Source organism: Rutidosis leptorrhynchoides, chromosome 3 (genome assembly GCF_046630445.1).
Source record: "Rutidosis leptorrhynchoides isolate AG116_Rl617_1_P2 chromosome 3, CSIRO_AGI_Rlap_v1, whole genome shotgun sequence".
NCBI lineage: Eukaryota > Viridiplantae > Streptophyta > Magnoliopsida > Asterales > Asteraceae > Rutidosis > Rutidosis leptorrhynchoides.
The window spans coordinates 44184933-44211880 of record NC_092335.1 but is presented as its reverse complement, the minus strand read 5'-3'; the positions used below and the strand labels follow the sequence as shown (position 1 = coordinate 44211880).

The window sequence follows — 26948 nt, the reverse complement described above, 5'->3', positions numbered from 1 at the left end:
ACCCCTATCGCTAATTAATGCTTTAGGAGTTCCAAATCTAGAGAATAAACGCTGAAGGAAGGAAATCACAACTCGTGCATCGTTTGTGGCTAAAGCTTGCGCTTCGGCCCATTTAGACACGTAGTCAATGGCAACGAGTACGTAACTATAATTATGAGATTTCGGAAATGGCTCCATAAAGTCAATTCCCCAAACGTCAAATACCTCGCATACTTGGATGCTTTGTTGAGGCATCTTATCCCGTTTGGTGACTTTACCGGCCCTTTGACAAGAATCGCACGATTTACAAATCAGGTGGGCATCTTTGAAAATTGTCGGCCAAAAGAAGCCGGCATCATAAACCTTACGCCCCGTAATTTGGGGTCCAAAATGCCCACCGGTAGGCCCATTATGGCACTCAATTAAAATTCACATACACTCTTCACCGGAAACACACCGGTGGATAACCCCATCGGGACAACAATGAAAAAGCTAGGGATCCTCCCAGAAATAGTACTTAAGGTCACTAAAGAATTTCTTCCTCTTTTGGTGTGACCACCCTTTTTTCAAGAATTTCCCAACGAGATAATTAGCAATGTCCACATACCATGGCTCGTCCACCTTGTCCATCTTCATGAGATATTCATCGGGAAAATCATCATGGATACTCGACTCATGAAGGATTTCGAGATTTGGATTCTCGAGTCTAGACAAGTGGTCGGCCGCGAGATTTTCAGCACCCTTCTTATCCCGGATCTCGATATCGAATTCTTGCAAAAGCAAGATCCATCTAAGCAGTCGAGGTTTGGCATCCGGTTTGGCGAAAAGGTACTTAAGAGCAGAATGGTCTGTAAAGACTATAGTCTTAGATAAGACTAAGTAGGACCAGAACTTATCAAACGAAAAGACCACCGCAAGGAGCTCCTTTTCAGTGGTAGTATAATTCAACTGTGCTCCCTGCAAGGTCTTGCTTGCATAATAAATGGGTCAAAAATGTTTCTCGACCCTTTGGCCCAAAACAGAGCCAACATCAAAGTCGGATGCATCACACATAAGCGCGAATGAAAGGGACCAATTCGGAGCAATTATGATAGGTGCATTGATGAGTTTCTCTTTAAGAAGTTCGAATGCCTTTTGGCACTCTTCGGAGAAGTTCCAAGGTGTGTCCTTTTCGAGGAGTTTGTTCATCGGGTTAGCGATTTTGGAAAAATCCTTAATGAACCGCCGGTAAAAACCGGCGTACCCGAGAAAACTCCGAACACCCTTAACATCGGTGGGAGGTGGAAGGTTCTTAATAGCCGTTACCTTTGCAGGATCTACCTCAATACCGTTCTTAGAAATCTTGTGCCCAAGAACTATGCCCCTTTGTACCATTAAATGGCACATTTCCCAGTTGAGCACAAGATTAGATTTCTCACACCTTACCAACATCCACTCTAAATTAAGAAAGCATGAATCGAAAGTGTCACCGAAAACCGAAAAGTCATCCATGAACACCTCCATGCAATCTTCTATCATATCCTGGAATATGGCCATCATGCACCTTTGAAAAGTGGCCGGAGCGTTACAAAGGCCAAAGGGCATGCGACGGTATGAGAATGTGCCATACGGGCACGTGAAAGTGGTTTTCTCTTGGTCCTCGGGCGAGATAGGAATTTGAAAATAGCCCCAAAAACCATCAAGAAAACAATAGAAGCTGTTTCCTGCCAACCTCTCTAGCATTTAATCCATGAAAGGTAACGAGAAGTGGTCTTTGCGTGTGGCGTCGTTCAACTTACGATAGTCAATACAAACACGCCACCCCGTGACAGTTCGAGTGGAAATTAACTCGTTTTTATCATTGGTGGTAACAGTCATACCACCTTTCTTAGGTGCACATTGTACCAGGCTAATCCACGGACTGTCAGAAATCGGGTAAATCAGACCTGCATCAAGGAGCTTAATGATCTCTTTCTTCACGACATCTTGCATGTGCGGGTTCAACCTCCTTTGACGTTGCACCACAGGTTTGGAGTTATCCTTCATTAGAATTTTGTGGGTGCAATAGGAGGGACTAATACCCTTGATGTCATGAATTTTCCACGCAATGGCCGGTTTATAGGCTTTTAGCATGGTCACAAGTTCAGTTTTCTGACCTGTAGTAAGAGAAGAAGAAATAATTACCGGGAGCTTAGATTCCTCCTGCAAATAAGCGTATTCCAAATGATCTGGAAGTGGCTTCAATTCTAACTCAGGAGGTTCTTCAATTGAAGACTTGCTCCTGTAATCTACATCACGTTCGAGTTCTTTGAACTCCTCCTCAGTCGGCTCATAGCCATTTTCCATCAAGGCGGTTAAAATATTCACCTCCTCAACCTGCAACTCCTCATCAATTTCAACCAATGAGCATTCTCCTGAACCCTGTAACTCTGGGAATTCCTGTAAAAACTCAGACTGGACATCCACAGTGTTAAGAAAATAACATGTATCATCAGTGTAGGCAGGGTACTTTAAAGCATGGTCGATTGAGAATGTTGCACTCAAGTCATCTATCCTAAGGGTCAACTTTTGGCCATAAACATCGATGATACACCTAGCAGTATTCAAAAATGGTCGACCCAAAATAAGTGGAATCCTTTCATCCACTTCCATATCCAAAACCACGAAATCAGCCGGGAAAACTAACGACCCGGTCTTAACTAGCATATTCTTGATAATTCCACAAGGGAATTCAATAGAGTGGTCAGCTAGCTGAATAGCCATACACGTGGGTTTTAGCTAGCCCCCAAATCCGCCAACGCCATCACACAATCTAAATTACCAAGTAAACAAGGAATGGTAAAACTCCCAGGATCCTCAAGCTTCTAGGGAAGCTTGTTTGCAACTACCGCTGAACATGCAGCATTCAACCTGACTGAAGACACGTTCTCCAGCTTCTTCCTGTTAGTTAGCAAATCCTTCAGAAACCTTGCATACTTTGGCATACCTACAATCACATCAATAAAAGGCATATTTATGTTAACTTTTTTAATCAAGTCCATGAACTTGGAGTTTTTCGCCTCAAGCTTCTCCAATCTCTGCTTCCTCGGAAATGAGAGCGGTGGTTAATACTCTTTAACTACCGGCTTCGCAGCAACGGTTTCTGGTACCCTCACAACTTTCTCAATCACCTGTTCCGGCTCCTTTCCCCCCTTCGGTTCACAAACAACAACCGGTTCACTATCCTTAGCTAACGGCACTCGCAAATCATACTCATCGGGCTTTCGCGGTGAATCATATGCTAAACCACTTCGGGTGGTGATAGCATTAATGTGCCCATTCTTCGGGTTAGTATCCGTTTTACTCGGTAATCCACCCGGTTTCCTCTCATTACTCTGATTAGTAAGTTGGCCAATTTGTTTCTCCAAATTCTGAATAGCCGCTTGTTGATTTCGAAACATTTGATCATTCTTCTCATTGTTTTGAGTAACAGTAGTAACAAGCTGAGTTTGAGACATCACAAGCTTTTAGATCATAGCTTCAAGGTTGGACTTTTTCTCTTCGGCTTGGGGCTTCTGAAAATATCCAGGAGCTTGCTGTTGATATCCTCCACTAGATCCTGGCTGGAACGTCGAACCTTGATTACCTTGAGGATTATAGGGATTGTTGAAATTCCTATTAAACTGCGCACGTCCCTGAATCTGATTGTTGTTCTGTTGACTAATATAAGCGATCTCTTCTTTCTGGTTCATAGTCAAACCTGCATCACAATCTTTTCCTAAATGTAATCCCCCGCAAAACTCACAACCAACCTTAATACCATGCATGTCCTTTTCCAACTTCTCCAAATGCCTACCAAATTTGTCTAACTTAGCATTAATAGACCCATAATCATCATACGCACCAGTGGTTTCGGTTCTCTTAACTGACGCTGAACGGGTTGACTCATGATCTTGATGCCATTCGTGAGTGTAGGCAGCTTGCTTTTCAATTATCTCTAACACCTCTTCTTCGGTCTTATCCATTAAAGTTCCACCTGCTGCTTGATCAATACTCTGACGAGTTGGTATGTCACAACCTTTGTAGAAAATCTGGACCTTTTTTAAATCATTCAACCCGTGTTGCGGACACGATCGTAACATATTAGAATAACGGTCCCAAGCATCAAACAATGTCTCACTGCTCTTTTGTCTGAATTGCGAAATATCTGCTTGAAGTCTAGCAGCTCGAGATGCAGGGAAAAACTTTGCAAAAAACTTATCTACCAAAACCTCCCAAGAGGTAATCGCTCCCTCTGGTTGCTTATCTAACCATCTCTTAGCTTCTCCCTTAAGAGTCCAGGGAAAAAGCCTTGTCTTGATCGAAGTATTGGCAACCTCATGCAGCTTGAATAAGTTGCAAACATCATTGAAAATACGAAGATGCTCGTTAGCATCCTCACTATCCTTGCCATGAAATTGGCAATCAGAAGAAATCAAACTCAGAATTGGCCCTGTGATTTGGAAAGGCTGAGTGATGTTTGGTTGAGTAATCGAATTGCCTTGGCCAGCTAGGGTGGCCTTCAACTTTTCTGCCATAGTCTGAGGACGAGGTGGTTGATCAGCCATCTCTCCAGTCTCGAAAATATCTAATGAAATGTAAGAGTCTTCTTCTTCGTGGATTTCAGGTGGTGTATCGGGCACCACAGTCTCAACACTACTATTCAAATTAATTATATTATCACTTGAAAAAGCTAATGAATCCACTGTAGACTGTTTCTCTTGACTTAACGCTCTAAATAACTCTCTTTTTGGTTCGTCAAATGGTTGAAGAATATGAGAATCTGAAGAACGCGTATGTAGTATGCACTACATGTTATCTGCAAAATCACAACTAACAACTGATTAAATGCACTGATTCAACTGAAAATAAACAAAAAATAATAATTAATTATAAATAAAACTAAACTAAGAACAATTAGATAACAATCTTAATTTTCGACACAACTGTCCCCGGCAGCGGCGCCAAAAACTTGATGTGTGAAATCTAGTATATAATTTATCTTGGAAAATGCCGGTTTAAAGATTACTACACACTAACGGACAGTGTACCCGATCGTGCAATAGTATAAAGTTGGTAATTCCGAAATCGTTCCAAGGACAGTTTAAACGTGAGAATTAAGATTGTAACTAATAAAAATAAACTAAGTTAATCTATGAAAATTGTAAGTACGAGATAATTTGTTTTTTGGCTATTTAACGATTAGCCAAATCAAGGATAGATTAAAAGTAAAAGACAATATTTTTGTGTTTTTAAGTTTATAGAAAATAAATGCAGACTCAACGAAAAGTAAAGATACTTGAATTCAATAGATAAGAGAATGTTCGCCTAGATCTCCTCTTCGCAGTGTCGGATGATTTGTTATTAAGCTCTAGTTCTTTTTATCAATACATGCAACTACATAGTCGGTTTACCCAGAGTTCTCTTTTAGCAAACACGTCAAACTAGGATTTATTGGCTTAAGGTTCTCTTTCACCAAAGACCTATTTCGTTTGTGACTTAGTAATTAGCTAATTATAAGATTAAGATTCAATTGGTTACGCGTTCGCTCCACACAATTCACCCCTATTTTGTTCAATCTATGTTACCCGGTTTACCCCCTTGGTCCAGTAAGCACCCAATTGGTTAAGACAAATCAATTGAAAATTAGTTCACTAAATTGAAACAGGGTTCCCTTTGTTCAAACAAGTACACTAATCAACCTAGTAACAATAATCAAATCCCATAAGAATGGTTCTTAATCAAAACTCATAATTATCATGCATTAATCAAATTAAACATTAAAGTATCATCCAACACATACGAATATTCAATCTAGACAAACATTAAAGTGCTTAGCCAACAATCATGGCTAAAACCAAAATCACAAATAAACAATTAAGAGTATTCATTATGATGATAAGAATTAAACCTAATGAAAATTGTGTTCTTGAATGATGAACGGATCGAGACGCGTTTCCGGAATGATTGAGGTGTTAGAATGATCTTGGGATTCCCCAAAAATCACCCTTTTTCGTCAAAAAGTTGCTGGAATTCGTCTGGATGCAAGAATGATCAATTAGGGTAAAAATTCGGGCTTTAAATAGGTAAATTCTGAACCCGGCTGAAGGTGGAGCGGCGCTCCATCTGTTGAGCGGCGCTCCATATCACTGAAACCTGATATGTTAACTTCCAAAACCCCTCAAACTGATTTTCATGCCTACTGGAGCGGCGCTCCACCTTTCTGAGCGGCGCTCCAGGCTCTTTTTGCTGATTCCGGACTGTAAAACTCAGTAAAACCACCCAAACTCGAATCGAACCAATCTCTTTCACTCGTTTACATAGAAAATCACTAAAACCATCAAATAACTTCAAATTTCATCTTCTTGGTCTTAGAACTCAAACTTTCATAACACTTATCGAAATAACACCAAATCGTATCCAAAAGGACCAAAATGTGCTCGATATCGCTAAGGAAAACGCGTATTAAATATGCGATATCAATTATGCGTTTCGATTTCGCATGACGTTTCACGTTTCAGTTTTGAGTTTCGGTTTTCGCGTATTCGTTCCGCATTTTCGTTTCAGGTTTCATTTTTCGCGTCTAGATTACGCGTTTCGATTGTGTGTTTTCGTCTTGTGTTTAAGTTTTGCGTTTTAGTATCGTGTTTAAAATTTGAAACAAGACCGACACGAGGAAACTAAAATGCGGAACTGAAATGGAAAAGTAAACCAAAATGCGGAATTGAACAAACATGTGATATGAAAAGTGAAACCAAAACACGAAAACTGAAACGCAGAACTGAAATGGAAACGCGATACTGAAACACGAAATCAAATCGCGAAAACCGAAACGGGAAATTAAAATGCGGAACTTAAACGTGAAATTGAAACATGAAATCGAAACTTAGAAACCAAAACGCAAAACTAAAACGGAAACGTGATCTGATATGAAAAACCGAAACACAGAAACAGAAACGCGGAACTGCAACGAAAACGCGTAACTGTAACGCAATTTAAAATAAAAAAACTAGAAACCAAAACCGAAATGCGAAATCGAAGCGTGGAGTTAAAAGGTGAACCAAAACACGAAAACCGAAACGCGAAACTGAAACAGAAAACCGAAATGCGGAACCGAAACGAGTAACGTAATGGACCACCGAAGTATTTACTTAATGGACTTTTTAAACGACTGTAAGCTTCAGAGACGACCAACGTATTATTAGTAATCACACTAATCACCAAAATCGATTAAAAAAAAATAGGACTCTCCGTGAATTTTGGATTAAAAGACATGTACCACCAAGTAATTAATCCCTATACATACTAAATACCGTGGGATTCTTGGTCGTTGCTCGTTTGTACAAGGCCAAAACGACAACAGTAGATGGCTCTTTTCACACTTGGATTTTCATTTTCCCCCCAAGTATAACCAACTTACAAAAATTACACTAAACTTTAGGGGGTTAAAACATAAATTCTCTCAATTAATTAAAATAAAAACTCCACCCATACACTTCGACAACCTGTATCTTCCTCCTCGGTCCGAGTTAAATTTCACCGACCACATCGTAAACCCGAAATATTTTTATGAACAAAACGAAACTAACTACGTTCGAAACGGACACTTTTTAAAAAACGCTACACATAACGACAGCCCGTATTTTCTCGCTCGCCTCGAGTTAAATTTTTTCGACTGCAGCGTCATACTCGAAATAAATTTATGAAAAAAACGAAAAAAACCCGTTCGAAACGGACACTTTTTAAAATACGCTAAACACACCGACAGCCCGTATGTTCCTCCTCGCAGTGAGTTAAATTTTTTCGACAGCACAGTTTGACTCAAAATAATTTTATCAACAAAACGAAACTAACTACATTCAAATCGAACAGATTTTAAAAAACACTGAAAACGACGACACATGGCCTGTTTTCACTTATGTAAATAGATAGAACTACGTTGAATATGAATACGCAGGCTGAAAACTGCCCCGAAATATCCATCCATCAAGTAGCCATCGTTGATCGTCCTTTTTGACCTCTGGAAAACAGTAAAGGCAAAATTTGCCCATATATTCCACTTTAAAGCTTCGCATGACTTTGTAATTTATTTATTTCTTTATTATTTAATTATTTATATTTATATTTGTTACACTGACAATTAATTGAAGAGAGATTGAGATCTGAGCTGTGTGTGAGTTCCTTTTAAACAACACGGAACTGATGATGTATATGCTCACAATAATAATAAACTTCTAATTAAACTCAATCCATCACCTGTTTGGATCCACTCATTTTCTCAGGTAATATCTTCTTACTCTCTATATAATTTATTATTATCTATTACTGTTTTTTCATAAAGTAGCATGGATCTGTTATCTTCATAGAGTAATTAGCTGTTATCATTGCTGTAATTGAGTTCAAATTTTGTTGTTCAATTTCTGTTTTCAGATTTAGGGCAATTGGATAACCGGCAGTTGTTGTTGTAGGTTTAGCTTTCAAGATTTAGGGCTTTTTAACAATGTGGAGCAAAATTAGGTTATAAATTGGGGGTTTTGTGATTATGATGGTTAGTGAATTATTAGCTTAATTAAGATTAATAAGATTGTTGATAATGGAAGATTACTCCAAGTATTCCCATAGTCCTGCTCATTTAGCTGTTGCTCAAAAAGATCATGCTGCCCTTAAGAAACTCATCACTGCACTTCCTCGGTTAGCCAAAGCGAGTGCGGTTAACACCGAGGCTGAATCGGTTACTGCTGAGCTCGACGCCGATGCTGTTTCAGCTGTAATAGATCGTCGTGATGTTCCGGGCCGGGAGACACCGTTGCATCTTGCGGTTCGTCTTAAGGATCCGGTGTCTGCAGACATTTTAATGGCAGCCGGTGCAGATTGGAGTCTTCAAAACGAGCATGGATGGAGTGCGCTTCAAGAAGCAGTGTGTAATCGGGAGGAAAATATAGCTATGATTATTGCCCGCCATTATCAGCCTCTTGCGTGGGCTAAATGGTGTCGTAGGCTTCCACGTATTGTAGCTTCTGCTAACCGTATTCGTGATTTTTACATGGAGATAACTTTTCATTTTGAGAGTTCAGTTATTCCGTTTATAGGAAGGATTGCCCCGTCTGATACTTACCGGATATGGAAACGCGGGTCGAATCTACGGGCGGATATGACTCTTGCAGGTTTTGATGGGTTCAGAATTCAACGTTCAGACCAAACTTTTATGTTTCTTGGAGACGGGTATTCGCGTGACGATGGTAGTGTTTGTTTGCCTCCCGGGTCGTTAATTGTTCTTTCTCATAAAGAGAAAGAAATAACGAACGCGTTAGAGGGTGCTGGTGCGCAACCATCGGAGGCTGAGGTGGCACACGAAGTTGCTTTAATGTCTCAAACTAATATGTACAGGCCTGGTATTGATGTTACACAGGCTGAACTTGTTCCTCATTTGAATTGGAGAAGACAAGAGAGGACGGAACCCGTGGGGCCCTGGAAAAGTAAGGTGTATGATATGCTACATGTGATGGTGAGCGTGAAATCACGGCGGGTTCCGGGTGCTATGACGGACGAGGAGCTTTTTTCTAATGAAAGGGGAGTCGAAAATGGAGGTGAACAAGATGAATATGATGACGTTCTGACACCTGAAGAAAAGATGCAATTGAATTCTGCTCTTAAAATGGAAAACTCTGAAAATATATGTGATGATGAAGACCGTGAAATTCATAATGAAATTAGCGATTCGGGTTCATTTGAAACATCTGAATCCAACACGAAAGATAAGAAAACTTGGTTTGGTTGGAACAAGAAAGGATCAAAAACAGGAGGTAATAACGATCCTGAAGATTCAAAGATTTTAAAGAAGTTTTCAAAACTTAATGAAAATCCAACAGAGGATGCAAATGGTGAGTCGAAAAAAGGGAAAGATAAGAGTGTTAAGAAGAAAAAGAAGAAAGGATCTTCAACGGAATCGAAACACGAAAGTGAGTATAAAAAGGGTTTGAGACCCGTTCTTTGGTTGACACCCGATTTCCCATTGAAAACAGAAGAACTTTTACCATTACTCGACATATTAGCCAATAAGGTGAAGGCCATTAGAAGATTAAGGGAGCTTTTAACTACTAAATTACCTAACGGTACATTCCCCGTCAAGGTACATTTTCCCTTTCATATGATGTTTCATTATGTTAGTATTTTTAATACAGTTATTAAAATTTGACATATATAATTGAGAAACTAAATAACTTTTATGTTTATTTGTTTTTGACTGCTGCAGATTGCGATTCCAATAGTGCCAACAATCAGAGTACTGGTGACCTTTACAAAATTCGAGGAGCTACAAGCTTCATCGGAAGAATTTTCAACACCACTTTCAAGCCCAACTCATTTTCAAGATTCGAAATCTAAAGAAGCTGAGGGGTCAACATCATGGATCTCATGGATGAAAGGGAACCGAGGCGACCAATCAAGTGATACCGAGGGTCGTAGCTTCAGGGACGAGACCGACCCGTTTAACATACCGGCTGACTACACTTGGGTTGATGCCAATGAGAAGAAGCGCAGGATGAAGGCCAAAAAGGCCAAGATCAAGAAACACAAGAAGCAATCTGCAGCAGCAGCAGCTAAAAGTAGTGAAAACGGTGCAAGGCAGTTAAGTGAAGATTTGGAGTGATCATTGATGGGTTTATTGTTGGATTTGGGTATGACCCAGATGGAATTTGTGTGATAGAATTTGATTTTTTTAGGGTGGTTGTTGGTTGGTTGTTGTATGCAATCTTTGTTTCTTGTGATGGTTTGTTCCATTGTTTTGGTAGTTTTCTCAGGAACAGCTTCAACATGGTGTATCAAATCAATGTTTATTTATTTGTTCACGATCCTCAGTTTTATTGGGAAATTCATATTAAATATTAAATGCGACTGTAATTTACTAATTGCCACTGCCCATTAATTCCACATTTTACAACAAAAATTACAACTTAGTTTTTATAAACGGATTCTTGTTAAGTAGTAAATTTCATATACAGCCATTGTGATATTTCCCACTTGTTGTCTAACATTTGAGTATTAAATTTCTAGTTTGCATATAGCTTCGTATTATGAATAACTTTTAGCATCAAAGATTCAAAGTTGATAGCCAAATACTACGTATGATTCAAAGGAGGGAAATGTTTTCTGATCCTGTTTGCAAGACACAAGTATACTTCAAACTGAACAACTTTCATTTCACTTTTTCCCAGTGTCACGGGATAATCGCTCAAGTTACGTACATCTTAGTAAAAATTACCCACTTACCCAAGTAGCTTAAGCAGAGAAAACCTTATCCGTTTTGTCTCCCTTTGCAACGGTGTAGGAGTCCGTGGCTTGTGATTTGACCATAGGTATCTTTCCTTTGTGGATCTAGAAGCTTTTGTGTTTTCCTGCAGCATATTGTCAGTTAGTTATATTTTGTATTAAACCAATTACTATTCATATCATTCTCAATATTTGTCTACCTAACAAGTTTAAACGAACCTCAACATATTGTGAAATACGTTTAGTAAATATTGTGCTACGTTTAGAAACCACAAGACACAAGTGTACCTTGTTTAGTTTTCCTTTACAATTCAAAAGTGTAAAAATATATACCAGCTGTCTTTTCATTTTCATTATACCCAATATCAGTACAGTATTTAACAACTTTCTTATCTGTAACTATATTCTTTCAACTCTATGTACCCTCTAGAAAATTAGATGTTGTAGTATGGTGAGCAATGAAAGAAGTCAATCTTAATCCTTCCTGATCCTTATAGTAATGAAATTTGTAGCCCCTCAAAGATAGTTATGAACGTTTGAAATTTTAGATCAATTATATTGAAAACTCGTAAAATTTTAGAACTCAGCATCTTTCGGGTGTTAACTTAATGACCCTAAGTGATATCTTGATGATTACAACTGGGCCTTTGTAGTTTTATGGATGGATCTCATGGGTTTAATACCCAGGCCGGCATCTCATTCCTTTTTCATTTAGAAAGCCCAAATATAATTCCGATAAAGCCCACAAACGGGATGACTTACTTTATTCCTGTTTACTACCTAAACAAGTAAATTTTTTTAAATATTAATAGTTTAATATTTACTACTACTACAACAACAAAATCTAATACCAAATAATAATTTAATATTTAATTTAATTTAAATGTAAATTCAAAGGAAAATGTGTTTTGACCCATTATTACATACGCATTATTATCTATTTATAGATTATAGATGTTTGTTATCGTTTTGGTCGTCTAGCTCCTTGCTAGTCGACAATTTTTTTTTATAAAAAAATCGATGTTCAAAAAAACAAAATCTTTTATTTCAAAGTGTTTTATTTGTTATTAAGGAAAGAAAAAAAAAAGTATAATGAAATCAATTGAGTTTAATGCATAAACCTTTTAACCAATTTCTTTCAAGGATTAGATAAATGTTAGCACTTTGGAACTTGCGGGCATAGCCCAACGGTTCTCTTCATGTACTTTGTGTCATAGGATAGGGAGAGGTCATGAGTTCGATCCTTAGGGATGACATGATTTTCTTTAAACCAATTGAACACCAATAATGGTAGTATATATTGACCCTATAAGGAGGTTTTACCGGATTCGTTCACGGACCCCTACCCGGAACCACTGCCAGAATGGATGTGTTCCCGGGTACCGTCGATCGGGTTCGGGTTTCCGCCCGAACGTGTGTGTTACGTGCAAATGATGATGGTCGTTGAAAGAAATGATCTACTGATGCCAAAAAAATCGCCGTTAAAAAAAAAAAAAAATTAGTACTTTGACTCTATAGAAAGTAAAATCAGTACTTTTTACAAGATTTACGGTTTATTACTCACTATATATATATATATATATATATATATATATATATATATATATATATATATATATATATATATATATATATATATATATATATATATATATATATATAGGGTGAGGATCAATGGAGAACTCATGGTAGTAGAGAACTCATGGAACTCGTGCAGATTCACTAAATCTGCGTGCAGATTCACATAATTTTTTTTTTTTTGCAGATTTTTTTTTTCTGTTCAGAATTTTTTTTTTTGCAGATTCAGTCGATCTGCGTGCAGATTGACGATTTTTTCCAGTGTTTTTTTTTTTTTTACAGATCGACTTTTTTTCAGTTTTTTTTATGCAGATTGAGTCAATCTGCGTTTTTTTTTTGCAGCTTTTTTTTTGCAGTTTTTTTTTTTGCAGATCGACTTTTTTCTGTGCAGATTTGACTTTTTTTTGTGCAGATTGAGTCAATTTGCGTGCAGATTGAGTCAATCTGCGTGCATCTGCATGCAGATTGAGTCAATCTGCGTGCAAATTGACGTTTTTTTGCAGTTTTTTTTTTCTTCTTCAGATTCACTTTTTTTTTCTGTGCAGATTCGCTGTTTTTTTTTTTTTGCAGTTTTTTTTTTCCAGATTGTATTTTTTTTTTTCATAGATTGAAGCTCAATCTCCATATAGATTGAAGTTCAATCTATGAGTTCTATGGGTTCTCTACATACTCTAGTTCTCTAGGGATCCTTTCACTATATATATATATATATATATATATATATATATATATATATATATATATATATATATATATATATATATATATATATATATTCTTAACCTCATTTAATTCAAAGTCTAACATAAGCCTTCCCGTATACCAATATGTACAAAATCGAATAATCTTAATTTTATAAAAAAAAGTTTGTCCACATAAAAATAACTTTTAAAAATGGAGATATATCTACATTAACATTAAGCCGGTTCTATATTTTATTTTCATTTAATTTTAAATTTAAATTTTAAAATTTAATAATTGTTGGTCAAACTTTATCAATTTAAAATTGTCAAAGGAATTTTTATGATAGAAGAGTAATATAAAACGACCAAATCTATACTATTTATGCTACTTAGAAACATTAATGTTACTAAAAAAATAACTATATTTTTATGGTAGAATATTCGATCTTAATTATAATTTATTATTAGTATTTATATTTATATAGATTTATAAGCCCGTGCGATGCACGGGTACTCCTCAGTTAAATGTCAAAAGGTTATATCATGTTACAGAATTATAATAACAACAGTATCAAAAATATATAAATAATAATAATTGAAAACGCTATAGTTGTCATCAAAGAACATATGTGTGCCAATCAAGAAATGCGTTTAATTTGTTCATTAGTACTATTATTCAATTTTAAACATAGTTGTCGTTTTAATACATTTATCCAATACACAACTCAAACTTATGTATTGTTGAAAACATGCTGCAGATAAAGAGTTTGTGCGTTACACGGGTATTCTTAATCATACAACATGGAAACGTAAAATGTTATATCCCGAATTAACCTCTTAATCATACAAAATCGACTCATTTGACATGTTCAACGGGAGGACTCTTCAACAAACAAACTTGAATCGTAAAATGTTATATTAATTAACGATATGATAAAGACATTATCACATGATTTATGAGCCCGTTGTGCACCAATTAATGATATGATAGACATTATCACAAAATTTATGATCATGTCCGTTGCACGACAACTATAAAAAGTAATATTTGAAAACACTCGTATTGATACTTCTATGATACAATAGCAATAAAAAAAACTTTCCATTATTGAAATACAGTGTGTTGAAAGTACTATATTTATAATTAAACTAAATAAGTAGAAAACATAGTCCATATTACGTACTTAATTTTGAAAAAATAACTAAATAATCGAGAAACAAAGACATTTGACCCATCTTATTAGCCGCCACATCTCGGCTTACTGAATTCCACTTAACGGCAGCCTGAATAATTGTGATGGATGGATGTCACAAACCTTGTAAAAATATTAATGATGGATGGATGTCTTAGCTTTTCTTTGCAGTAAACAGTGAAGGTTGTTGCAACTATAATCATACTCGCAAAACACCAATAAAAAATCTAAATTCCAGTTAAGTAACTAATTCCTTGGAACATTGTATATCAAAACTAACATATTAAAGATATAAGAAACTTATGGTCATACTGATTCTTACATTCTGACATAATTGTTGCCTATTTGACCCGTTCGAGAAATATTATAACTCGATGGGAGCCAACCATAAATAAATATACAGGTTATTCACCAACCTTTAATAGTATACAAATATCATAGAGAAATAATAATAATTAAAAAAAAAAAACTGTTCACAAAATGGTATAATAAAAGACATAACTTGAGTACTTGCTAATGCTAAAAGCCATATACATTTTCTGTAAATATATAGGTACCTGGTCAAAACTGCCACCTTTAATTTTCATGTTTACATCAAAGATAAAGTTGAAACTATAAGTCTAAATTAGACCCATTTTCAAACTTTATCTCGAGATAGAGCACAATACTTCAAGTTCGGATAGTTTACTTAAATTTAATGTAACTGTCCCATTTGAAAGATCTAACCAAAAGGATTCCAAAGGCACGGCACGCTTCTATGTAACCAAAAGTCTTCCAGGCACACTTGTATCACAAGGTTTATGTCATGTTTTATTATATAATCTAAAGAGTTCATCATCTCATTGGTGTAATGCAAGCTAATGTCAGACGTGTAGATATGTATACCTAGCATTGAGACTACACTACATTCATGTTCTATATTTACATTCCAGTTTAGCCACATACCATTATGCTCATATTGTGCTCGACCATGTCAGTCACAACACCTTGTTGTATTCTTGGCTACAATTGAAAGTGTAGTAACCAAATTCACTCTAAACCCATCCGTAGCTCGAGCAGAAAATCCCTTAGTGGAACATCCACTCAATAGTTTACCCATTTGGATCCGCCAGATTACTACATCCACCATCATTGGATTGTTCACCCATTGAAAACCAACATCTCAGGAGTATCCAACACCCTCCAACCAATTGACTACCTTATAACAAACTACCGTAACCTACAAAAAAACACTCTATAAGCAACAAATTAAATTAGAATTAAAACAAACAAAACCAATTAACTATCACGAGTCAACATACATAATACATAAGAAACGAACACGACTACTACGTAATTCAGTAACAAATTGAAAACAAATTTAATAGCAAATTGAAAACAAACCTTATGCATTCATATATGACAAACTAATTATAGATAGTTAAGTAGTTAGAATTATTAAACAACCAACAACCACTTGTAACAAAACTAATTATAGATAGGTATAAAGAAGTATTGAACAACCACTTGTAACAAAAATCAGAATAGTAGTAGACTTATTAGTGCTAGATGAAAGTAAATACTACTAAAACCTTGCATCAGTAACAATTTTAACAATACATGAAAAGCAGATGATCAAGTACAAAATCTAAGATCTATACTTTTATCTTCAACAACCAGAATGCACAAATTTTTTTCTTTTAGTCATCGAAAGTCGCAATGCATTTAAAAAATTACTCTACATACTATTAAGTCGAAACCCGATTCAAATGCACACGAAGGACCGAGGAGAGAGCCTAAACCAAAATATTGCATGTTTGGGTCAATTTGGGATCAGTTCCCATCGATTCCTCAATTCTCTCAGTTTTATCCGTTAATAGAACGTCCCTAATATAAATTACGTAAACAAACTAACATTCAAGTTCATCAGTTCATTAATAAAAAAGACAATTTTTCAATCAAAATTGTGTTGTAAATGATGGTCCATCATGATAAAACTAAAAATAGTCTGCAAAAGAACACCAATGGAATAGTGAAATTGTGATGGTTCAAAATCAAATAATTCTTGAAAAAAATAAAAGGTGACCAATTAGTGATCAAGATAAAACAAAAAACAACCATTTCATTATGCAAACAATATAAGATGTGCAAAAAAACTGAAAAGTGCCTGAATTTAGGTTCAACAATGGAACCATCAGTACAACTACAGTTGTACTTATATGATGGTCTTAAACAAATTGTAAGGTCACAAAAAAGAAATTAAACCCTCACCTTTCACCATCAGCAATCGATCGATAACATCTATGATAGCTGTCTTTCCTTTTCAATGAGATGGATTCAATTAGCAAGATTTCTTCATTCTTATGAGCTAAAAAGAAATTAAAGCTTAACCTTTCATCATCGGCAATCGATAACAAAAGGTTGAACAACCGAATTCTTCGCCTCAATTAAGAGCAATCTGAGACAATAAAAAGTGTGAATGATCCCTAATTTAAAAGTAATCCGAGACAATAAAAAGTGTGAATGAACCCTAATTTAAAAGCAATCTGAGACAATAAAAAGTATGAATTAATGAACCGATCGATGTAACATCCGGCCATAGCAGGAAAAATTGAAGTGACTATCCGTAGAAAACCCTAATTTTGAATGAATGAATTAGAGAAGATGAATCGATGATCGATGATTTGGTTTAGCCGAGTGATGGAGAATGAAACTGCTCCGTGATTGAAGGGATGTCTGTTGATAACTGCTCAGTGATTTGAAAGTTTCTGTGATTAAGGAACACGTGTCAACTGTTTATAATTACTGATTTTTTTAATTCAAAATTCTGACAAAAAGTTATTGTGTGAGGTTGAATAAGGAGGCGACACGTGGCGGATTTATGTATGTAATTTATAAAGATAAAAGAAAAGATTTATATTTATATATATAGTTTTAAATTATATTTTTTTATTTATAATTAACTAAAGTAGCTAATGAAGGTCCCATAAAGAGCCTAAGGAAGCTAACGGTCACTTTTTTCAAATCCGCTCCAAACTCTCACTTCCTTTTAAGCCTCCCCAATTCCATCTCACATCTATCTCTATCTCCATATCTATCACTATCTCCTTCCAGCTTACATTAAATAATTAAATAATTACAGTAAAATTTATTATCTTTATCATCAGCATCTGAAGCAGCTCACAAACTCATGGGCTGCTTTTCAGTTTTTCCGTGTTTCACCAAATCCAAGAATCCAAAATCTGTTAACCCAACAACCACTTCATCTTCTTTATATCAGGTATATTATATTAGATTAATTTAATTTAATTACACGCTCTAATCATTTCTATTTTGTTAATAGCAATCCGTATTGTTGATTGAATTAATCATTCGTTTCAGGTAAATGACAACAGTTGTGATTCCATTTTTATTAAAGCACTTGGTTCAATTCAAAACCCTATTAGGAAATCAAGGTAATTTTATAAGTTTGATTTACAAATTTAAGTATTTAAAATGTTAATTTGCGGTAAATTAAGTGTGTTTGTAGGTATATTTAGTTAATTGTCCAAGTGAATGTAATTTTGTGTGATAATTTAGCTGAGGCATTTTATCAAACACTTTGCGTGCATGTTTTATTTTTTTATTGACATTGATTTTTTAGGGATGATAGTGAAGATCAGCTGATCAATGGTAGTTATTGTAAGACGGTTACTCTAGGTTTAGATTACCAGTCCAAAGTAGATATCTCAGTTGGAGGTGGAGAGGATAGTAAGAAAGATGTGGAGAGTTTAAAATTAGGGTTTCTTGTTCAATTGGAGAATATAAAAGAGAGGAAAACAGAAAATGAAAAATTGGGGGTTCTTGTGCACATTGAAAATGAAAATGCGAAAAAGAAAGAACATGAAAGTGTAGAATTTCATGTCGAAATTGAGGATGCAAAAGAAAAAAAGGAAGAACCAAAAGATGAAAAAGAAAATTTGAGTTTAGGAGTTGATAGGGAACTTGATAATGGAAGTAAAAATGAGGTTGAAGGTAGAGCAGTGTCCGATTCTAGTGTTTCGAGCTATATATCTCATCCACCGATGCATAGATACCATAATTGTGTAATCAAGGAAGATGAAGAAGATGAAGTATTGATTCAAGAAGAATCTTCCGAGTCCTTATTTTCGGTGTCAATAAATCAAAGAACTCAACCAAAGTCTTGTCCTATTGAAGTTGATGTTGATGATGACAAGGAGGTCAACAGTCCGTTAAAGTTAAGTTCTTCGCCTGAATTGGTTGCAAAATCAATAGAGTCTTGTCACGATCAAAACGTTTTGAATCCCATTGAGAATCTTACTCAGTGGAAAATACTGAAATCAAGACCTATGTTTCTTTTGGATCAATGTGACGAAAAAGAAAATATTAATTTAAAGCAAGAGGAAATAGCAATAGCCATCCCGTTAAGCGAAGAGCCTATGTGTAAAGTTTCTAATCAAAAGGGTAAGGTAAAAACTGATACTGCGGTTACTACAAGCCTTTCAAGTTGGTTGGTTGAACCTGAAAAGTCAACAACAACAATTGTAAGCAAGGAAGAAGAAAGTCAGTTTTCGACAGGGAATTCGTATTCATACTCTGATGGAGCAACTTCTTGGAAGAGTTTCGAAGATAGACCTATCTTGGGAGCTTGGACCATGGATGAAGTGAAGCAGGAATCTGCAAGATCATCTCCTAGAAAATCACCATCTCGTAATCCCGATGAGACCCCAATCATCGGTACCGTTGGCAGTTATTGGAGTCATACTGGACAAGCCACAGATTCTTCAAACTCGTACAAATCTCCCTTAGGAATGTCCGCAAAATCCCGAAGGAACAGAGAGGTATTAATTAGTTTGTTAAATTAATTAGTTCCTAACTTTTATAATTAATTAGTTTGTGAACTATGAATGCTGAAACTAAATGTAATTATATTCATGTTTTTGTAGAATAAAGCATCAAGCTGTCACTCTTCTCCCTGTAAGAGAAAGTTGGAGAGAACATTCGAGAAGACTGTTGATTAAGTTAATTTTTGAATGATGTGTCTGGGCCGCTTTAGAAATCAAAAGTATGTCGTACTGGTTAAATAAATAGGATGGCGGTGTTTTCATTTTTAGTCTTATTATGTATATGTATTCCCTTTTTTTGTGATTGTGAATACTATAAGCTGGTTTATGACTTTATGTACTCTATTTTTTGAATCTATTTTGCTTCTTGGAGATAATATATAAGATTTGATGATATAATAATCTTGTTTATAACGAAATTGGGACCTCTACGGTTTTAAAAAAGCTGTTCATGATACTAATGATGATGCTGTTAGGTGGAATACAACTGAATCTTTCTACAAGAAAGGTTCGTCAAGAACATACTCAAAAGTCTTGCAACCATACAGATTGAATCAAAGTTTTTGTTGTTTGTTGTGCGATTATCAATGGAAATATGATATAGTAATTACTTTGTGTATTTATAGTTTGGTGGCATTTTGTTATCTTCTCAGCACAGTTTCTCGCAAGATGTTTCAATAGTTCACTGCATTGTAGCTTGTATTTGTGGTGCTATAACTCGTGAGACGATTCACTGTGGTTGTAGTTAGTTCCGGAGATAGTAAAAAAAAAACTAATAATAAGAAGACAGAAATCAGGATTAATCCAATATTTGATTTCTAAACTGCCAATTATGATTAGGTAGCAAGTATTACTGTGTATATCTTATTATGACTGCATCTCTTTAAGCATTATGTTTATGATTGAACAATACAGTATTGCTGAAACCTTTTCCAAATGGGTAAACAAACGAGGTTTTTCCTATTCAAGTTACCTGGAAGGGCTAGTATTTTAACATCTAAATTCACCCAACAAAGTTCAAAAAATACAAACACTTTTCACATATTGTAGTGTCATTCTCAAAAGTCAACTTCAAATGAAAGTAGTATCAAATGGTACAGAACTGCAGTCAACCATGCATAACATAACTATATAAATTACTTACTATATGAAATTACTTTTATGCTGCTTTACATTTCTAAATGCTTATTTGATCATTATTTTTTTTTTTAAATACCTAACAGAATAGATTATCATAGGTTTATAGGAATTTATCTCAAACATCTAGAATCCTAGAACTAAACTCCACTTTGTTAATCATCTTTTCAAATCTTTTTTTGAGATGAGATGTTTCTACGTTGTAAATGTCAGTTGAGAACACTGTTTATAGTGTTCTTTTGAAAACAATGATGCTCGAAAGGTAGAGAATTGGAGGAAGTTGAGTTTATAGTGCTATAATGGATTTATTGTACTATGAGAACGAGCCCACTCTGTATCCTCGTATAAGGATAGCCTTAACAAATAACGATGTAGGGCAAACAAAACCAGAAGGCTATTTGTTCAATGACAGCTGAAACACACATATAACTTGTTTGTTAGTAGCAAGTTAAGAACACTCGGCTAACCGTTTCAAGTGACTCAATGAGTCCTAAGTGATTCAACACATGAAATATCTGAAGTAATTTACTGATATATAACACACATCTGACAGGAACTTTGCAACTGTAACCAGCTAAATTCACCAATTTTATTCACTAAATTGAAACAAAGTTCAATTAAAGAACTTACTGAACTTTAAAACTATATATATAGATAATTCATCACCTCAAAAATTCAACTGTAATTCCAGATACATTATATTTTGTTTTCTCATTGATCTCCCTCTAAACCAATACGATCAGGTACAGAACTTACTCACCTCAACTATATAAATAATTCATTTCATCACTATATCATAACAGATCTATAAATAATATAATACGGAGTAAATCATTTACCACCGATGATCTTAACTGATCGTTCCGATCGTCGTTTAGGAGTCAATGGTTGAAGAACGGAATCTCTATACTTACAAGGAATTGACATATTAACTCTTCTTTGCCTCTGTGTTTTAGGTTTAGGTTTTGATATAGATTTGGATTTGGATACTGAATTGATGATGAGATAGTTGAATTGGATCGGTCGTCTTCGTCTGGTGATGATTCTACGTTGAATGTAAGGAACGCCGATAATTGAACCAGCTGTAACTTGATAGATTGCTTTCACAAGTAGATTGAGTCCTGAACAACGAGAAGGGGAAGATGATCGGATGGAATTTGGTGATGAATCTGTAGATGAAGCGATGAATGATTGGAGTGTGATTGATGAATGAGATGATGAATTTGGGGATGATGATGAAGAAGATGAGTTAGATGCTTGCATTGTGTTTGAATGAATCGGAATTGGGGGAGATGGAAATCGGGGTTTGTTTCTCTCTGGATTGGTGTTGGTGAATGTATACAGTCAGAGAGACTGTTTTTATGTTTGTGTGTGTTTAAACTGAAGATGATGATGCTGTACGTATATACTCACAGGCTCACAGATCGGATCCTAATTATTTTATTATTAAATTATATTTATATATATTATATTATATTATATTATATTATATATTATTATTATTATTATTATTATTATTATTATTATTATTATTATTATTATTATTTAATTTTAAATATACTCCGTCAATCCCAAAATAAAATTGTACTTATATTCTTTCCAAAATCACTATCATCACTATCACTATCACTATCACTATCACTATCACTATATACATTAAAAGAGAGTCTCGATTAGCTAATAAATATTTTCAAAACCCCCTTAATTACCATTAAATTATAAAATTACATTACAATACCCTTTATCCAACGGTTCTTAATTATTATCCACTAAAAATATTAGCTAACTAGATTTTAAGAGCTCGTGCGTTGCACGGTAGGTCTAAAAAATAGTGTGTGTTTGTTAAAATGTGTAAAGCATTGGTCGATGTTGATAGCATGTTTATGACGAAACTTTTAAGTACTATACATATTGAAAGTAAAGAAACGTTAAAAATGAGTTTTGCAAATTCTCTGAATAAATAGTATTGTAATGCTTTAACAGCTCATGCGTTGCACGACTGCTCTATGAAATAGTTTTCGTCTTCGTTAGTATTGTACAACATTGTTTGTTGTTGATACAAGTTAATGACGAAACTCTTTAGTAGTATATAAATATGAGTTTCGTAAACGCTATGAATCAATTGCCTTAGAATGCAACAATGAGTTATTGCTTTTACTTTAAAACTAAAATAGTCAAAATCAGAGTGATACAATTTTGTGTCAAGATCTTCAGCAAATTCGAAGTTCCAAGTCTAGTTTTATTTACTGTACAAAGTATGGTAACGAATGATGAGTATGATCTTGTATTTCAATTTGCGCAGATATGTATAGGATAAAGGTCTAACACTTTTGATTGCTTTGCTACTTGAATAAAGTAACAAGTAGCAAAAGGAAAACTGTTGTTTAAGATCAAAATGAATCGGGTGTTCTGATTTCACCCATGGATAGTCCATAGATTTAGTCCACAAAAATCTATGGACTATCCATAAATAGGCATTTTGCAACTATGAGGACAAAAGTGCTCCAACAATGAAATATATATATATATATATATATATATATATATATATATATATATATATATAGCTCTTGTTTTAATGACTTATATATAAATATAAATAAAGGTATAACTCTATTCTGACAACAATCAGGCACTTTAACGGCAGCTCCATTTTTTTTGGTCTGCCTTCACTATGTTTTAAACAATAAAAAAACAATTATAGTTATAAGTATAATCTTGACAAGTTGTGCCATATAATAATACTAATAATAAGCGAATATGATATATTTTAATGTAAAAGTAATTTTTTTCTTTCGATAAGGGAACATGCTCCAGAAAAATCCAAATAGAACCAAAAAACAATAGTTACAATTACAACGGGTATATCCGAGGAGGTGTTTTAAGTGAACACCCAAAACACTTATAAATGATAACTAACCAATGACCAAAAAATCAATGACCAAAAAAAATAAAAATAAAGGATGTTTTAATGCACATCCCAAAACCAATTGTCATACTTACTATGACTTATGACAAAATAATGATACATATACCAATAAAATCTATGCCTTATGCTATCAACCAATATGTCTAACTTGAGAATTTATTCTATTTCCATCTCCTATGCCAATCTTTATGATGTCAAAATATGTATGCCTTGGGTCACCACTCACCAGTGATATTAATATCCCAAAACTTATCACCTGTGCCAAAAAATGCAGCCATCACATTCACAAACCATTGAGTTTTGAAAGTCAATAGCTCGGCATTAACAAAACATTGAAGGACTTGATCACCTGTATAATATAAGGAGTGGTAGCATACGGACATCCAAACCCCTCTGATGCAACCTTGAGTACATGAAACCATCACCAATTTACATTGTTTAAAAAACTTCACAAACCTGGGCAAAATATCGAAGTGCCAAAACTTGATCCGTTGACTTTTTAAGATCATTATCAATTCACAGCGAGTATACCATAATTCAAAAAAATGTCTCCTTGGTCATAATATCACCAACTTTAGTCTCCAACTTTGCAGCTCTACACTTAGTCCCATATGCTGCCTTTTGAAATTTTGAAGTCAAAATTAAACCCATACTATCTAAAGTATCACAATTAATTTTCCACCAATACAACCAATCTGTAGTAAGGTTATCAAAAGCAGACTCCATCTAAAACCAAATTTCAGTAATCAAACACATGTACCGTTGACATTTGAAAGTCAACCTACCTTGAAGAACCCTAATATATATATAAGTATTTGGAGATTCACATGGAAGGGTCAGCGTTAGAAATATACAATTTTTTTAGTATGTAAACAAATTTGACATAAATGAGATATAGTCCATCCTTGTAATTCAAACTTTCTTAAGTACTCACACCAGATGAAAGAATACACTCAACATCAAAGATGCTATATATACTTGTAGACACACTCCTTAAGTCCTATATAGATGTGATAATTTCAACCCAACTATCAATAAATGGGTCAATCCATTTTACGATTCATCTATAATAGGTCAACAGACAAAATTGACTGAAGTAGCTTAAAAGGAAATGATAGCGGTTAAAAAGTAGTCAAAAATGTAACATAATGTGATTATACTTTTAATGTGATTTTAAGAGCCCGTGCGTTGTACAACAACTATAAAACATAGTTTTCGTAAACGTTAGTATTTGTACACCATTGTTTGTTGTTGATAGCAGTTTAATGATGAAACACTTTAATAGTATATGTATTGAAACTAAAGAAATTAGAAATGGTAAAAATGAGTTTCGAAACCACTATGGGGTCGGATTACTTTGCCCTCCCGGGTAGCCCGATCAGAGATAACCTTCTACCTTTATGCAGTATCTTATATTAAACAAATAATATATGTCTCAACTGCCCCTCTTGAACTGAAACAAAGTCATGGATCAAGTAGATGCCGAGAATATTTAATTCTGAAGCTTCTAAGGATACCTGAAGTGAATCAGTAGCTATGACCTATAAATGAAAAATGTCACACTTAAGTTGAAAAGTAGAGCTACCTTATCACCTGAGCAGGCAGGCAATAGTCTTCTACTGATACTAAGGCTTAAGTATAAACCTGGCTGACGAAATATTCATGGATTCAGCAGAACATAAGGATGTGTTTGCATATCACCCAAACCATCCTGTATTGAACCATCCGGCATTTTTCCCTTATCACCCAACTGCCACGACCCGCCCATTTTTTCACCTATATGACAGGATTATAAAACCAAAAGCCCTGAAACACAACTCACCAAATCGTAAATGTACGTATTTGCAAGTCTACATGTGAATTCCAGGTGGTGTCAAAATCATCCCGTGATGATATAAAATTATACGGTAGTAACTTAGAAAGGACTACACACATAATATGAACACTAATATTTACAACCAATAATAAGCCCCAAATGATATCAATCAAAAGATTGGGTATAGCCCAATTGATAATCTTAGTGAATATTATGCAGAATTTATTTTCAAATACTATAAAATCTGGCCAATATTATGTAATAAATTAAGTTTGCAAATTAAATAGAAAAGTAATGGAATTAAGGTTTTTAGTAACCTCATATGAATTTACAATTAGTCAGATCTTCTCTTGATATATAAGTATTCGAGGTGGCAAATTTGACCCACTAATGTATCAATCAGCTGTTTTTGTTTTCTTGTAGAAGCGAAGTGTATCTAATACTATGTATATTTATGTACTTTTTGTGTCTGCAACTAACTTAAACCTTCCATAGATATAACAATTTATCCAAGCAAAAACTGATATAACCATATTACCTGCTCGCTCAACTTAAACCTTCATATGCAAACTTGCAACAGACGTATTATACGTAGAGATCAACATACGTATACTAAGGCGCAAAAACTTGTCACGATCAAGGAGTCAAACACAAAGTAATTCATACAAAACACCCAAATTAAAAATAAAATGTAAGCGCTTACGGTCTGGAAAACTGGAAGAGAAAAAATTAACAACCCAATTACATTCATTGATTCAATTAGAATCCCTTAATTTGATAATTTTATAACAAAACAAAGATTTACCTGGAAATCATGGAAAGTACATGATGATGAAGATGATGACAACGATGGTGACGATTCTGACGGAATAGTGCAAGCAGCGGCGACCTTAGGGTTCCGCTGTCTCAATCCTGATTCAATGAACGTCGGTCGGAATGAGAATTAGGGTTCCGGCGACCTTAAGGATTTTGGATTAACTATACAAAATTAATACCATTGCGTGCATAAAAATGTGACAAATAATTTAGATGTATCATCGTCGTTTGTTGACGTCGCCGGAGGATTGTATCGGCGATTTAAGATAATCGTGGTTGATATTTTTTGAAGTGAGAGGTTACTTTTTTGTTTCAGATCTGTATCTTGGCTGATGATTAAACGTGTTTGGTTTTGTGTTAATTATGGTCTGTGGCGAATAAGAATGCAACACTTGTCATTTCATTAGAATTAATCAGAGTACTTATCAGTTAATAATAAAATTACACGTGGAAATTGTGGATTTGGGTGTTTTTCGAGGCGCCACGTGAAGGTAATCCACACGGTTTGTAACATGTAGAGATAAATCAATTTTTAAAAATACCCTTAATTTGAAAACACGGGGATGACACATAGAAACAAGGGTTGTTCACAATTTATTTCATTCATTCATTCATTCTGTTCAAACTAAAGAAAAAACCTACTTTTCTCCCCAAAATCATAGTCGCCTCAATCGATCATAATACTTGCAGACTCAAACCTCATTTTTTCTCAAAATCATAGTCCCTTTT

At 34.9% G+C, this 26948-nt stretch overlaps 2 protein-coding genes across 3 annotated transcripts; both read left to right on the top strand.

The window, feature by feature from the left end:
- The first annotated feature begins 8039 nt into the window (after positions 1-8039).
- Positions 8040-10874, top strand: LOC139896032 (uncharacterized). 2 transcript variants are annotated; one of them, XM_071878610.1, is made up of 3 exons: positions 8040-8258; positions 8445-10105; positions 10229-10874. In XM_071878610.1, the coding sequence occupies exons 2-3, from the start codon at positions 8570-8572 to the stop codon at positions 10622-10624; spliced, it is 1932 nt and encodes a 643-aa protein (XP_071734711.1). In that variant the 5' UTR covers positions 8040-8258; positions 8445-8569; the 3' UTR covers positions 10625-10874. The 2 variants fall into 2 exon arrangements, with proteins under 2 accessions (XP_071734711.1, XP_071734710.1); XM_071878609.1 differs by having other exon boundaries at positions 8407-10105.
- Positions 10875-17867: 6993 nt separating this feature from the next.
- LOC139899926 (uncharacterized) lies at positions 17868-19308 on the top strand (the record flags this gene model as incomplete). The annotated part of the gene is made up of 3 exons (XM_071882751.1): positions 17868-17957; positions 18059-18132; positions 18321-19308. Coding segments are annotated over exons 1-3 (1152 nt in total), but the record flags the coding sequence as incomplete, so codon positions are not given.
- Between the last annotated feature and the right edge of the window lie 7640 nt (positions 19309-26948).

Bases quoted from the DNA above. Each gene is read 5' to 3' on its own strand.
- LOC139896032 (XM_071878610.1), top strand. From the start codon at position 8,570: ATGGAAGATTACTCCAAGTATTCCCATAGTCCTGCTCATTTAGCTGTT. The intron at 10,106-10,228 runs GTACATTTTCCC...TGACTGCTGCAG, and splicing joins ACGGTACATTCCCCGTCAAG to ATTGCGATTCCAATAGTGCC.